We start from the raw sequence: 14,202 nt of genomic DNA on the forward strand, positions 1-14,202 counted from the left end.
TTTTTAGGCCAAGGACCCCTTAACTGAAAGAGGGACAGAGCAGGGACCCCCTACTACATATATTGTATAAAATGAAGTTGCATATTAAACTGGGCTTACAATAACGTGTAGGGCAGCCTAAAACCTTAATACATACATGTTTTGCCTAGAATACTAAGCTATTAAAATAGCCTAATAATTGTTGGCATGATTTTATAAATCACGTTTTTATGTTAAAACATAAATGTGGCACAGTGAATCTGTAGGATGAATTGTATCTGGGGATGGATATCTAAGTGACTACCATACCTATAGGCCAGTAAGCCTATCATCAGTGGGGATTTATATTTGCTAATAAAATGTTAGATTCATGTTAAGACTTTTTAATTTTTAAAAAAAGACTCTGAGGACCCCTTAGGGGTCCCGGACCCCTTGTTGAAGATCCCTGCTTTAGGGCATTCATAAGAAAATGCATTTAGTTTGATTGCTGTCTTCTTCCTGACCTCCACAGTGGTGCTACGGATTCTATGTGACTCACCAGCAGGGGCACACAGGCTTTGAATTTTTCTTTAAGACCAGAGAGCTGAAGAAGAAGTGGCTGGATCAGTTTGAAATGGCCATGTAAGTACACAGAGACATGAACACCACAGTGAGGACAGTTTCTAATCAATGCAGAAGACCTGGTGTGTGTGTGTGTGTGTGTGTGTGTGTGTGTGTGTGTGTGTGTGTGTGTGTGTGTGTGTGTGTGTGTGTGTGTGTGTGTGTGTGTGTGTGTGTGTGTGTGTGTGTGTGTGTGTGTGTGTGTGTGTGTGTGTGTGTGTGTGTGTGTGTGTGTGTGTGTGTGTAAAACCTAACTACTTGTATGTGCATGCGTCTGTATGGTGTTTATTTGTCTTTGTTTTGCATGCATGTTATTCCAAGGCCGAGAGAGGTGTTGACTCTCTCATGTGCACTGTTTGATCAGGTCTTCGCTGTAATCAAGCACACACTGCTGACAACAGTATGAACACACACACACACACACACACACACAAACTGTTCCAAAGAGCTGCAAAACTACATAGAAGTCACTCTGCTTTGATGGTTCTTCAAATCAGTGTTTTATGGAGGTATATCTTTTGTATTATTTTGTAACAGTGGGTGGTTTTTCTCATGGCAGATATCCTGTCTGCATCCTTTGTTATTTTGATTCAGGAGTATACAGTGTTCTGTTTACATTACAGTCTGATTGACAGAACAAATGCTTTTGTGTTTGGGGTGGATATGTATGAAAACAATATTCCTGATATGCATGCTGACTAACTGCTATGGCCCTCCTGAATACATCTTTCCTTAGTGTTCTGGATTATACCTGATATATGCACTGTAACTAAAGCAATGCAGTGTATAGGGATGTGCATTACGGTAATCAATGTGTACACAAAACCTACATGACCACTAGGACCTTGACACCTGCTCAAAACCTTATGTGTAATTTCCAAAATTTAAAGAAATAACCATTTCCCACCCCCTTCTTATTTTTGCTTAGAACCAGGATTTGTGTCTGATAACAGCTACAGTATGTGTGCCTCTGTGCATTGGGTAATGAAAACAGAAGGGGTCCATTCAGATAAGTGAAAATTTTACCTGTAAAGAGGATGTGGGCTCCTGATGAAGGACTCACTTATGGGAGCACTCAGTTTAAGTGGTGTTTGGATGGTGTGTTCAACACAAAAAGACATTTTTGTGTCAGTCTTGTTTGTTAATGTTCCAGAAGGCTGCTTATGTCTGCTATGTAGGTTTCCCCTCTCACATTTTAAAATATGCAGCTCAAAATATGATTTGTCGGGGCTGATTCAACTCCTCTTCATTTACACAAACTCATGCACTGGGTTTAAATTTGGATTGACTTTAGTAATACATTGCAGATTGTTTTTACCACAACAAAGTAGTGTTATTTAGTTGATAAAGACATTATTAAGAATGTTTTGTATATTAAACAAATTGAAAGTCAATTTCTCCCCTTACAGAGACACTGTCATTAGACTACTTTGATAGACTAAAATAGCTCAACAAATATCGATGGGGTTGCCATACAATTTTGTACAGACATTCATGATCTCCAGAGTATGCATCTTAATGACTTTTGTGATCTCCTGACTTTTTCTCTAGTGTTGCCATGAGGTTGACATTTGTGGTTTTGATCCCTGACCTTTCATCTAGCGATTTCTTTTTTATTTAATATTTTACCTAATTACTTTGTACATTCCCATAAGCCTCAGCTGTACTTTGTGTTAAGTGCTAATGAGCCAATGTCAGCATGCTAACACATGCTAAGATTGTTAACATGGTATACATTTTAGTATGGTCTTTGTGAGCATGTCAGCATATTGATGTTATCATTTAGCTCAAAGCACAGCTGTGCCAATGTACAGCATCACAGAGCCGCTAGCATGGCTGCAGATTTCCATTTAACCTATTTTTTTTTTTTTTTTTTTTTTTTTCCCGTCTCAGATCAAATATTCGACCAGAGAAAGCCAACCACAACACCCACCAGTTCAAGTTGCACACATTTGAAAGGATCACTTCCTGTGCTTTCTGTCACCTCTTGCTCAGGTAATATTCAGGATAGGCATATGAACAGGCTCTTCTATTTTTGATGTCCCTGTAGACCAAGGCTGAGACAGGGTGAACATGAACTGTAACTACACACATTGTTCTAGGATGGTAAAGCTCATGTGTTATTGTACTGTTCGTAGGAAAATATATTTCTTTTTTTTTCATATTGAAACTATGAAAGGAACACAATGACATTTTACATTTCAGTCTTCAGTCAGTTTTCCTGAGGCACTCTTTTGAATTTAGCCTCTCATTTAACTGGAAATGGCTTATTAGCACTGGGTTTAATTAAAATAACTAGGGACTGTAACAGACTGTTAGCATGTCTCAGTTTACAGCAGACAGTATCAGTTTTATGGTTTTGGAAAGCTGAAGGACATTTCATTTTTCTTATCTTGAGACTGTGACAGAAACCTGAATAATTCAAAATGCCAAGGTATTTCTCTTAAGGATGCGGTTATACATGAAATATATGCTGTGGTTTATTGTGTCCAGGGGCATCTTTAACCAGGGTTATCTCTGTCTTAAATGTGGGCTGGGGGCTCATAAGGAGTGTCTGGGTCGACTGGGAATCTGTGGGAGAACAGGTGAGATAGATGCCTCCAAAACTGATTGTGTATTACACTTTGGTCTGTACTGTAACTGTAACTTATCGTGACAATTAATGGCAACATTTCAATATTTGCTTTGTATATTTATGTCCCTCAGAGAACATACTCTAATGTGCCTCTGTATGTTAATTGTGTGTTCTTTATACTATTGTGAAATTTTAACATTATTTAGGTGGAGTCTTTAAATAAGCCAACTGGGTTTTCTGCATCTCCCTGCACAGTACATTATGTTGGTTTAATTTGTCATTTTATTTTGTGCAAAAGAGCATCAGGCCACACATTCCACTTATTCACACAAAATATAAAAATCTAAAAGGCAGATTGTCATGAAATTTACTGAGCACATTTGTGTATTAACATTGTATCTAACAGCTATGGAAGTTGTTGTAAATATTTATAATCCACATAAAATGTATCTCTGGATGATGATCTCTCAGGCTCAAATTTCCACTTGAACATACCTTTATTTCCCCCTCAAAAAAATCTAAATTCTGTTATTCGAAAAACTGCAAATTACACATGATGTTCAGATGTTAAAGCTAAATTATGTTAATTTAGCAGATCTTACTCCTGTGTCAAGCCTTATCTCTTTGTCACCAGTCTGGGGCTGTAGTCCAGTTATACATCACCCTACCTGAATACACAGATGGCTAAAGGCAGCTCAGGCCTTTGACAGGCCTTCTCAGCAGAAGTGCTGTGGTCTTTATGCATTCTGAGGCGTGATGAGGGCCAGCAGAGGTTGACAGTTGAGGTTGTATGTCAGGAAGCCACCACACACTCATATTGTATTCTTCTCTTTGTGGCTGTCTCTCACATGACTGCAGATTCTGCCAAGCCGAAGCCTAAGGTAAGCCCTGGACTGTTTCTCTTCTTTGATTTGAACACCAAAGCGAACATACTGTGAAGCGTAGCATAGCATAGCAGATCAGATAATATGCACCCACACATGAGGAGTTCTGATTGGCCAAACCCCTGTCAACACTTAACAGCTGACCAATCAGAGCTCCTGCAGCTGCTCTGTGGGTTGGTTATCATTTAATTTTTTGGTGGCACACATTTTTAAATGAGCTAGCAGATATTGGGGACATGAATCATAATACAACTATAAACCATAATTAAACACTTTAAAAGTATATATTCTTTTTTAATACTTTATTTTCAGATTTTATTTTAACAATTAGCAAATTACAGAACTCAAAACAAAGAAAGAAACCCTGATTCCTTATCTTTCCAATATAAACCTGCGGTCATGGAAGGCTTGTATCATGTGGACGCGCCGACAGTTTTGTTGTCATTACTTAGAATTCCTCATGGGGGCAGCAGAAACTGCTCACTATAGCTTCAAGGGGCCGACTGCCTGCTTTTAATGTCTTCCAGGGTCTTGCCTTACAGAGGGGACAAGAGGTAATTGTAAAATAATAAATGTACATGTTTTTGTCATAACGGCATCATTAAGAAACATTTAAAAGAAATGGTTGATGAATAGACAAGTTGCGTAATATTGTCTATGCTTGCTTTCCTCTGATTTAATGTATTTTAATGTACCATCTTAAATCCTTGTTAATGTAGTTTATCTGCGTAAATTTAAACATTAAAACACACCCAATATGCCAGACTGAACACCCTTTTTTATGCTTCCAGGCTTCTACTGGTAACCTGTGTTTTAATGTCACAATTTAATTGTGGGTTGTTCCCCCAGGAGAAGTCTGCAGAAATGCGGACTTACGGAAAGTGTGCATAAGGGGCTTAAAATGTCTGCAAGAAAGCCCTCATGCACTTGACTACTTGGCAGTGGGACAGCTCTATGCCCTCATAGACTTACCTGGAACGCGCCTTAAAGTCTGTCAGTGTGGACATTGGGATTGGGCCAAAGAGAGACTGCACTAACAAAGTGTTATATTCTTTAAAGAGGCCTTCTGGCTAAATAATCACATCCCTATGGTGGTGTCAGTGATGTACCTACAGTATATATTTAGATGAGACGGCCAGATTTTCAGAAAGGTGTTGTATCCTTTTCTATGATTATATGTAATCTTTCTCTCAAGAGAAATACAACTGTTCATTTTTATACAATTTATCAATGAGGATAGGGGAAGGAGATTTCCATGTCACCACTATGCATTTCCTGGACACACAGTGATTTCAGTACATTTAATTTAGGAATTAGTTATAGATTTGCTGACACTTGAAAGTACTTACTTGACAGTAAGCAAAGCTCATGAGCTAAAGGGAAGGAAACTCCTCTGATCTTGGTAAAGGTGTCACAGAAGTCGTACCCAAAAATGCCCAACCTTTGTACAAAGCCAAACATAAACACTCTACCGAAGTGGGTTGTGGACAAAATCAGGATACAAATATTCAGTATTTATGTATTTTTTTATTATACTTTTTCCCAAAAAGACACAATGATCAGAAACAAAACTTCTAAATGTTACTCTTGATGTCTGTCTTTCACTTTTAAAATGGTTAGATCATACATCTAAAGCAGGGGTCGGCAACCTTTTGATATGAAGTGCCCTTTTCAAAATTTCTTGTTTATTAGTGTGCCATGTCAACATTAAGTTTAATTATGACATCACATCAAAATGTAATATCCAGGGAATCTGTAATTTTATTCCATAGCAACATTTGATAACATTTATTTCTCATAATCAGGACCTTGTAATTATTATTGTATATTATTATTATGATTATGGAAACATGGTTTTAGTATGCAGCGTCCTGATTGGTGGAAAATGGGCTGACAAAAATATCACTGTCAAAGAGCCTGAAGCAAAAAGTTGAGCCCAGCTTTAATGATGAATGGACTGATAAGCAGGTCCTGTATGCCTCATTTTCAATGAAACAATGCTGTGGCAAAATAATAACACAACCAGCATCATTATCAAGAATGAAGAACATGAACATAACGATTGCGACATTCACGTGCATATTAATTAGCCACATGTATTTATTTTGGTCTTATAATGCCTCCATATTTACCGCTCCAGCAGGGAGGATGGTTTCTTCAGCCAGCTTAAGTTTATAAGAATTTGTCCAAATTTCAAGATTCCCGGCAAACTAAGATAAACGGACTACAAACCGACAGCTTTTGCTTTAACTTGTTTTGTAAAAATTTGCTATTTGCAGAGTAGAGCTGTGTTTGCGTAAAACAGCACAGCGGACAAAAGTGGACTGCGCAGACAGAGCAGATTGAAATATTGCTTTCTACATGTTTATGCCAGTCCATACAGGTGAGGGCATTAATAAGTGTTGGCTTTTAATTCACAAAGGTTTTAATGTAGCCTACTTACAGTAACAAGACTTGCGTTAGTTCATCTGCCCCAGCGGCCATTGGCAATCCTCTTTGTATCGTTCCCAGTCAGAGATATGAGTCAAACAAACTACCATAAATAACAGGTCGCGCAACTGTGAACGTTGTAATTTGGCATGCGGATGATAGAGTGCTTCAGCATTTCAACCGTGATTTCAACATATAAATAACTCTCTTGCACACATATTGCCAGCGTGCCATTGGTTAAGGTCCTTAACCAATGGTGCCTAAGGTTGCCGACCCCTGATCTAAAGAGTGTAACACTCACAGATGATTGTATTAAGAGTATGACTCATTCTTCAGGTCAGGATGATCCTGCACAAGGACTAAGAATGGCTTCTCAATATTTTCTTTCTCTCTTAATTCTTCCTTCCTTCCTTGTTTTTTTTTTTTTTCCGTCTTGCTTACTTTCTCTCTCCATCCACAGGAAAGCACAACACCACCAGACCCAGGTCAGTATGGCTTGACCTCTTCACCACTTCTGTAAACCTGCTAATGGCTTTACGTGGTACCTCTTATAAAGCTGCTTTCATCTTAGTTCTGTCACAAAACAGAAACCGACAGGATGAAAAGGAGACGGTTAGTTAGAGGCCAGACAGAGACCTAGAAGAGATAGACCCTTAGATGTTCTCATAACCCCCCCGCCCCCTCACATTTTTGATCAAATATTACTCAAAAAGTAATATTTGTTTTCTTAGAAAATGTTTTCTTAGAATTCCATTGACACATATCTCTCCTGCTCACAGACAGGGTTCAAAGGAGAAAATGAGCAGTTCCTTTTTAACACATACATTTAAGTAAGAATAAACAATGAACAATAGGATCCCGAAGCAATCCTTAACCAATGCACAAAAATACCGTGATGCTTAAACCCAAGACGGCATTGAGATGAATTGGAGTGGGTGGAATCATTATGAGGACTATGGCGGGAGAAATACTGGCAGAAAAGCACTTCCAGCAGTCTATATGCCTCTGCCTCAACCGCTGAGCTTGGCCTTTGTGATAAATCAATTTCCATAAGGGGCTTTATGAGAAAGACAGCCGTGCTTATTGTTCTTATTAAAAACACGAATGTGAGATATTCCATTCATCTGAGGTCACCGTCAGCTAATAGTTTCCTCAGGCTGGTCATTAGGGAGCCATGGTTGGAAGGGAGAGGTGTCTGAGGGGGCTAGATGTGTGAGGCTGTGGAGAGTAAGTGGCTGTGTCTTTTAAGTTGGCAGGGGTGTTTAGTCTTTGCCTTAGCCGGATGCTTGTGGGTGTGTTTGTCTGCCATGCTGATGAAAGATTGGAGCTGCACCATACAGGAATCAAAGAGATTAATTTCCTGCAAGAGTAAATAGCTGCTTTTTAGGATAGTGCCATTCTGTTGGTTTATACCTCAATCAAATTGACTGTCAGGACGTCCACATTTATGTACATGTTAGAGATAATTGTACTAAAACCTTTAGGACAATGACCGTAACATAATTCGCTTTGTACTCATGATTAGTGCAAGAAATTAAAATAATTATGGAAACAAACAAAAAAAATCCCACCCACCTTTATTGATATTTTCATGCAGATAGTTAAAGATTTTATAACTTAAAATCTTGGTTTTGCTGACCTCACCTTGCTGCAGTGATATAGAAGTGTAATCCACGGTGTGTCAGTACACTCTGACATTGCTTTTGTCAGTGAGAAGAAGGTCCAACATAAAAGAAGGTCAAACATATTGTTGTGCATGTAGCCTAGGTTACGGTTGGCTCTAATGAGAACAAGAGGCCCTAGATTTCATCAGTAGTTACTCTGTTTCTTATGTCATTTTCAAAAAAATACATGATTACAGTATTATCTAAGAGTAATGATAAATCAGGCTACATGTGGTATTACTGCTCTCACACCCAGTGTATGTTCCTCTGTATAAGACTGATAAATGTTTTAAAAAGTTGAGTATAAATGTGTTTGTTTTCCCTGTCTGCTAGGTTTACCCAGGATGGTTGTGATCAGAGACTACAGTGGCATCCCCTGTCCCCAGTGTGGGCCCCCCCTAAGCATTCATGCGGGTGATGTCATTGAACTGATGTTTGCCGACCTGCACAGCTCTTGGTGGCAGGTGCGTGTCATTCATCTCATCCTCGTTTTATCTCAACATCTGTGACTCTATGAAAAAATAACATGTTACGACTCACCAGGTTGGCTCGGTGCATGCAATGTTTTTACAGTGTCATGAGTTTGAATCGGTGCTGCATGTCATCTCTTCTCTCTTTCCTGCTGGATGTCACTGAAAAAGCTTTCAAAACATATTAATGGGGTGACATTAACAATTTATCTCACTTTGGCCATTATTGTTTATAAATCACAAATTATATTGTGGTTGTTTTATCACATTCTGTGTCCTGTCAGATAAGCCATAAATATGACATTATTATGAGGTCATGGTAATTAGAAATATCAGTGGAAGATCTGTATGAACTCCCCAAAACCCCACTTACATTAAAAATAGGTTATCTGTCTGTTCTTTCACTCCTCGGATTGAATCACAGCCTACATCAGATGATCTAACCAATTAGTGGCTTCAGTTGATTAATTGAGTGCCACAGTAAGACAATAAAACAGCAGACACTGGAGCCTCTGGAGGATGTTTTAATGGTTGGTGCACAACCTCATGTACAGGTACATTTAGCAACCATCTCATGAGGTCAGCCAAAGGTTGACAGCGCTTGACCTTATCTATTTTTGAAAGGATGGGCGATTTATCTGGGGTCTTCCGGCAGCCTCCCTAGCTGTTTCTCACTCTGCTTTACGGCGGCATTAAAGCCTCGTCCTCCTGTTGGTGTTTCTCCAATCAGACTGCAGTCTTTGCCAACGGCACGGCTGGGAGTTGGCGGTTAGCCCGATTTCCTATGCTCCGTGTTTCTCTCTGTTGTGACAGAGCACAAGGTGGAGACTGAGGACATGAATGCCAGGAGACTTCTTGTAAGCCGATAGAGCAGCTAGCAGAATGTCATGCTGCAGACCTGATGGCACTGCATTGTTTGCTACCATGGTTACCATGAATGCTGAGAGGGGATAATTAAATGATAATACACATTTGTGTCGTATGCATAATGATACTGCAACAAGGCCATCCACCAAAAAGTCAGATCCATTTAGCCTATTTTTTGGGCTTCGCAATTATACTTGCATCACAAATGTATTTAAATAGACACCGTATCAATCATGATAAAATGTTGTCGGTTTAAATGTATTTATGGTTTAAAAAAAATTACATTTCTGCGAAAATTGACAGCAGTAATGCATATGAACAGCTGGTAAGAGTGATGAGGTGAAGAATGTAGAATGAAGTAAAAGACAATTAAGAAGACAAAACTAGATATAAACAATACAAGTTTTAAAGCATGCAAAAAAGACTTTGCAAGTTGTCTCAACAAGTTTGTTAGGTCACACACTGGTTCTGGGTGAAAAACACTGAATCTAAAGAAAACCCCGTTTGTTTACAATGAAAACTCCACAGGGTACCTTTAATCTTCAGCGTTCCCAGTGGCGCCAGAGGATGGAATTACAGAACATTGAGATTTCATATCCCCTGTTACCCAGGAGGCAATTATCCCCCATCACACTGGCAGAACAATACAATCAATCACTGTAATTTCATTTGATCCTTTGGTTGCTGCCTGTTTATGCCAACAGAGTAATAAGTTTAATCTTCATCATACGCTTATCGGAGGCATAACAAATAGAGAGGGGCTCTCAAAAAACCTTTGATGAAATGTTATTACACAGAATGAATCATAGAGATAGGTAAAGATTCGCTTTCCAATCTAGTTACTGCCGGGACTTGCACGGTCCCAAAAAGCATTTCATACTCTAATAAAGAGGAGTGAAGAGGAAAGCATAAACAGGGCAGGAAGCTGAATAAGGAGCTCCACATGCCCTCAACACTCACTGTCTTCTCAGATTGAGTCAATGGACTTCAAATTGACCTCAAACTCAGATCTCGAAACTCAAATTATCTTGAGCCTAATGATGATACAGTATATACTTATACTTATTACTGTCTATGATATAATGTACTGTACATAATAGAGAATTAGGGTTATGCAATAAACTGGACATTTATGTAGGAGCAAGTTTGTATAACAATTAAGTAATTTGTTTAACCAAAGTGCTTTATTTAATTGGAGAAAAAAAGTCTGTCTACATAATATTTGTTAAAGGAATTAATGATTTTCATATAAAGCCTGTGTTGTGCTTGAGGCGGGTTAGCTAAAATGCATTGTTAGTCTTTGGTGCAAGCCAGAGAGCTCACGCTGTTTGGATATTCAAAAACTAGAATAAGATCCATTATTTAGGGCTAAACGAGGCTCTTGTTTTGATGCAGTACAAATCTAACTGCCGGCAGAGTTTGAACCATAATTAACTCGGGCTGCAAATTAGATGCACTGCTTGTTGTGTGCTAATTGCTGAGGATTTATTAGAGAGAGAGAGAGAGAGAGAGAGAGAGAGAGAGAGAGAGAGAGAGAGAGAGAGAGAGAGAGAGAGAGAGAGAGAGAGAGAGAGAGAGAGAGAGAGAGAGAGAGAGAGAGAGAGAGAAGAGAGAGAGAATAATGCGATTAACAGCCAGTTGCCATTGCAGGGGAAAATACTGGCGACAAGCAAGATTGGCTTCTTTCCAAGTGACGCTGTGAGGCCTTGCCCATGTGTAAGTGTGCATATTTTTTATAATCAATCAGACACATTTAGTGAGATTACAATGCCTTCAGTGGATAATGGCTACTAGTGATGTCTTTGCAAAGAAATATAGTGCTTTTCAATTGCACTTCTTCTGCTGTAGAAGAGCCTTTTAGATGTGGCTTAAATATCACATTACCACAAATTACCTCCACCCCTGTGTATCAACTCCATTAAAACACAAAATAACCACAATTCTTTTCCATGACAGGTTCCAAAACCTGTCGATTACTCTGCCCAACTCTGGTAAGTGATTAAAACAAATGACTGTAGATTGCTAACAGTGACCACAAGTAATTTTTACTCTATTTTATTGATTGTATTGACTGTTCTCATCCTCATGTTCAGAATGATTGATTGCAGTGTAAGTGCAGTAGTTGTTCATGGGTGGTTCAGGTTTGCAGGGCCTATGGAGAGACACCAGGCTGAGGTGGAGCTTCTGGACCGAGGAAGCAGCACCTATCTGGTTCGACACAGGAGTAAAGAGTGCACTGAATATGCCATTAGCATAAAGTACGTGAAATGATTACTTTTTTTCCATTTATTTTTTATAGCAAATCTCTTACAATTTTCATTCACTTCAGTTTACCAAGAACGGTGGAATAAACAAAACACATGCAGTCAACAGCAGTCTTGTGGGCAAAAACTCCTTATCGTGAGAGGCGAGTGGCAAGAATCATTCAAGCAAACAAAATGCAAATAATAGCTCTGTATAACAATTGTGAAGTATCTGAAAACAAACAGCTTATCAAATGTTAAAAGTGGATGGGCCGCAGCAGAAGGAGGTCATGCTGTGTTCCATTCAAGCCAATGAAATACAAGAAGTTATAGTGAATATATAATCATGAAGAATGGAAAAAGTTTGCCTGGTCTGATGAATCACAGTTGATCCTAAAATGTAGATGTTGGGGGACAGAGATAAAGTTTAAAGGGTTGTTTCACCCGAATTGCAAACAAACACATTTTCTCACTCACCGTCTAGTTGTAGCAAGCAAATAGTTTTGCCCAAGTTTTGAGATATCTGTCTCAGAGCTGCATAAATAAAGGAAAAACCAAACACGGTGTTAGATTTCATCATATTCTATTATATAAACATGAATAGATTTAAACCACTGTTCTGTTTTTTAAACTTGGGGCCCATGACATTCAAGGCTTTGCAGGCATCATGTGTATTTATAATTTCAAAAGTTAACAAATAACATTGTTGAAGAAATGGCATTTGGATTTGTTAAATACAGTGCATAACGAGTATTTCAATTATTTTGGTCGTCAGAGGGTGAAAACCATCCGCATTTATGAGAACACAATGAATCAGCCATTGTTGTTTATAGACTCACATTGCTTCAGTCCTTCAATATGGCCCTTGAAAAATGATTGCAAGTTAATATTTGCCCTCGATAATTGTCAGACCTGGCTGTGAAGTGTTTTCATTTTGAACTAATTAGTACAGAAGAAATAGTCCCTCAGTAAGGTAAAAAAAAAAAAAAAAAAGATAAATCTCCCCTAAGCTGGGCAAAGAGGTAGAGGTAACTGAGAAAAGGTTTTTCTAATTTGAGTATTCACCCTTCCTGTGACAGTTTGTTTGAACCTTACATTAAACCTAAACATTGTTGTAGTTCATTTTAGTTTACCCTGATGGTCGGCTCAGTTCAGACATCTCAACTGAATGCAGCATGGGAAGAAGGTTGAATTGGATCTATTTTACCATCTATCTATATTCTGTCTTCTGCTCAGACATATGTTCAAGGAGAGCCTGGTAGCTTTGCATCATACTAGTTGCTGCTCTTTGGCTACCAGTCTTAGAAATACATTTCAAAAGAAGGCCAGCAACGCACTTGAATTGTAGATAAAACATCCATCCCTTTAGGCATCAATAAATGGCTGCTTTATCTGCAAGTTGAGTGCCTTGGTATCTGTCTTTTGAAATACAACACTGGCCATTTAAATAGTGAATATCTTTCAGGCTACATCAAAGCTTGTTCAGTCTTTAAAAGAAAAATGACTATTGAGTCCTCCTGACCTGGCATGACGGCTCCAAGAGATTATAACGATTGAGAGTGCACTCTGAAATAGTGTTTGGACTATTTAGCCAGTGACACACCATTCCAGCCCATTTGGTTTGGTGGACTCATACCGTCCCTCATTCAAAGCTTTGATGTACAGGGCTAGTTTCTGAACACTGCAATCCTAATGGCTTGTCTCACTGCTTAAGATCATTATCGGGATGGCCGTTTGAGATAATGAAGCTAAAGAGAGCTGCTACTAATCAACTGGAACTGCCTAGTGTCAAACACTACCGTGTGTGTGTGTGCGTGCGTGTGTGTGTGTGTGTGTGTGTGTGTGTGTGTGTGTGTGTGTGTGTGTGTGTGTGTGTGTGTGTGTGTGTGGCCTTGGGAGCCTATAGGAAGAAGGAAAGACTCATCAAACATGGCTCATCTGTCTATGTATTACTCGCCCTATATTCATAATGTACCTGTTAATTTGCAACATTTAAGTGTCTACTGAACACTTAAATGGAACAAAACTATCAGTAATGATATTTATTATTCCTGTGCTTTCCCTGCTTTAACTCAAAATGTTTGCTATGAAAAAGACCCGTTATACTGTATATGGCGGTGACAGCCCGAGAGACATCACAGAAAACAATGATGCATTCAATTAAAATTTTACTTTGTTGTTGTCTGTTGGTACACCTTTTGTACCATTTTATGTTAGTACAAAATGGTAATTCTTTAGTAGATTAACATATAGTACATACTGTAGAATTAGTAGTGTAGTATGGAAGTGGGTCTTGTAGGGCTGTAGTAAGTTCTCCACACCTGATGTTAATCGGCCAGTCACGTCTAGGTAGAACAAAAGATGTTTGTCCACACTACTGAAATGTTTGGCAAAGAAAACATAACACTTGGATTATAATCATAAATAGTTATTTTGAATAAAAAAGGTATTGCTGTTGATTTTGAAGACTTTTTAGTTTTTCTTTTAAAA

The 14,202-nt window shown here is 38.7% G+C and overlaps 1 protein-coding gene across 4 annotated transcripts in view; it reads left to right on the forward strand.

Annotated features, from left to right (window-relative positions):
- LOC114564847 (guanine nucleotide exchange factor VAV3) overlaps positions 1-14,202 on the forward strand; it is a 52,437-nt gene that overhangs the window by 24,637 nt on the left and 13,598 nt on the right. For all 4 annotated transcript variants that reach the window (XM_028592447.1, XM_028592448.1, XM_028592449.1 and 1 more), the window contains 9 exons: positions 491-600; positions 2,473-2,574; positions 3,073-3,164; positions 4,013-4,035; positions 6,929-6,953; positions 8,466-8,596; positions 11,120-11,185; positions 11,426-11,460; positions 11,611-11,727. In XM_028592447.1, the coding sequence (XP_028448248.1) occupies positions 491-600; positions 2,473-2,574; positions 3,073-3,164; positions 4,013-4,035; positions 6,929-6,953; positions 8,466-8,596; positions 11,120-11,185; positions 11,426-11,460; positions 11,611-11,727 (701 nt within the window). The remainder of the gene's footprint in view (positions 1-490; positions 601-2,472; positions 2,575-3,072; positions 3,165-4,012; positions 4,036-6,928; positions 6,954-8,465; positions 8,597-11,119; positions 11,186-11,425; positions 11,461-11,610; positions 11,728-14,202) is intronic.

Source organism: Perca flavescens, chromosome 12, assembly GCF_004354835.1.
Source record: "Perca flavescens isolate YP-PL-M2 chromosome 12, PFLA_1.0, whole genome shotgun sequence".
Classification (NCBI taxonomy): domain Eukaryota; kingdom Metazoa; phylum Chordata; class Actinopteri; order Perciformes; family Percidae; genus Perca; species Perca flavescens.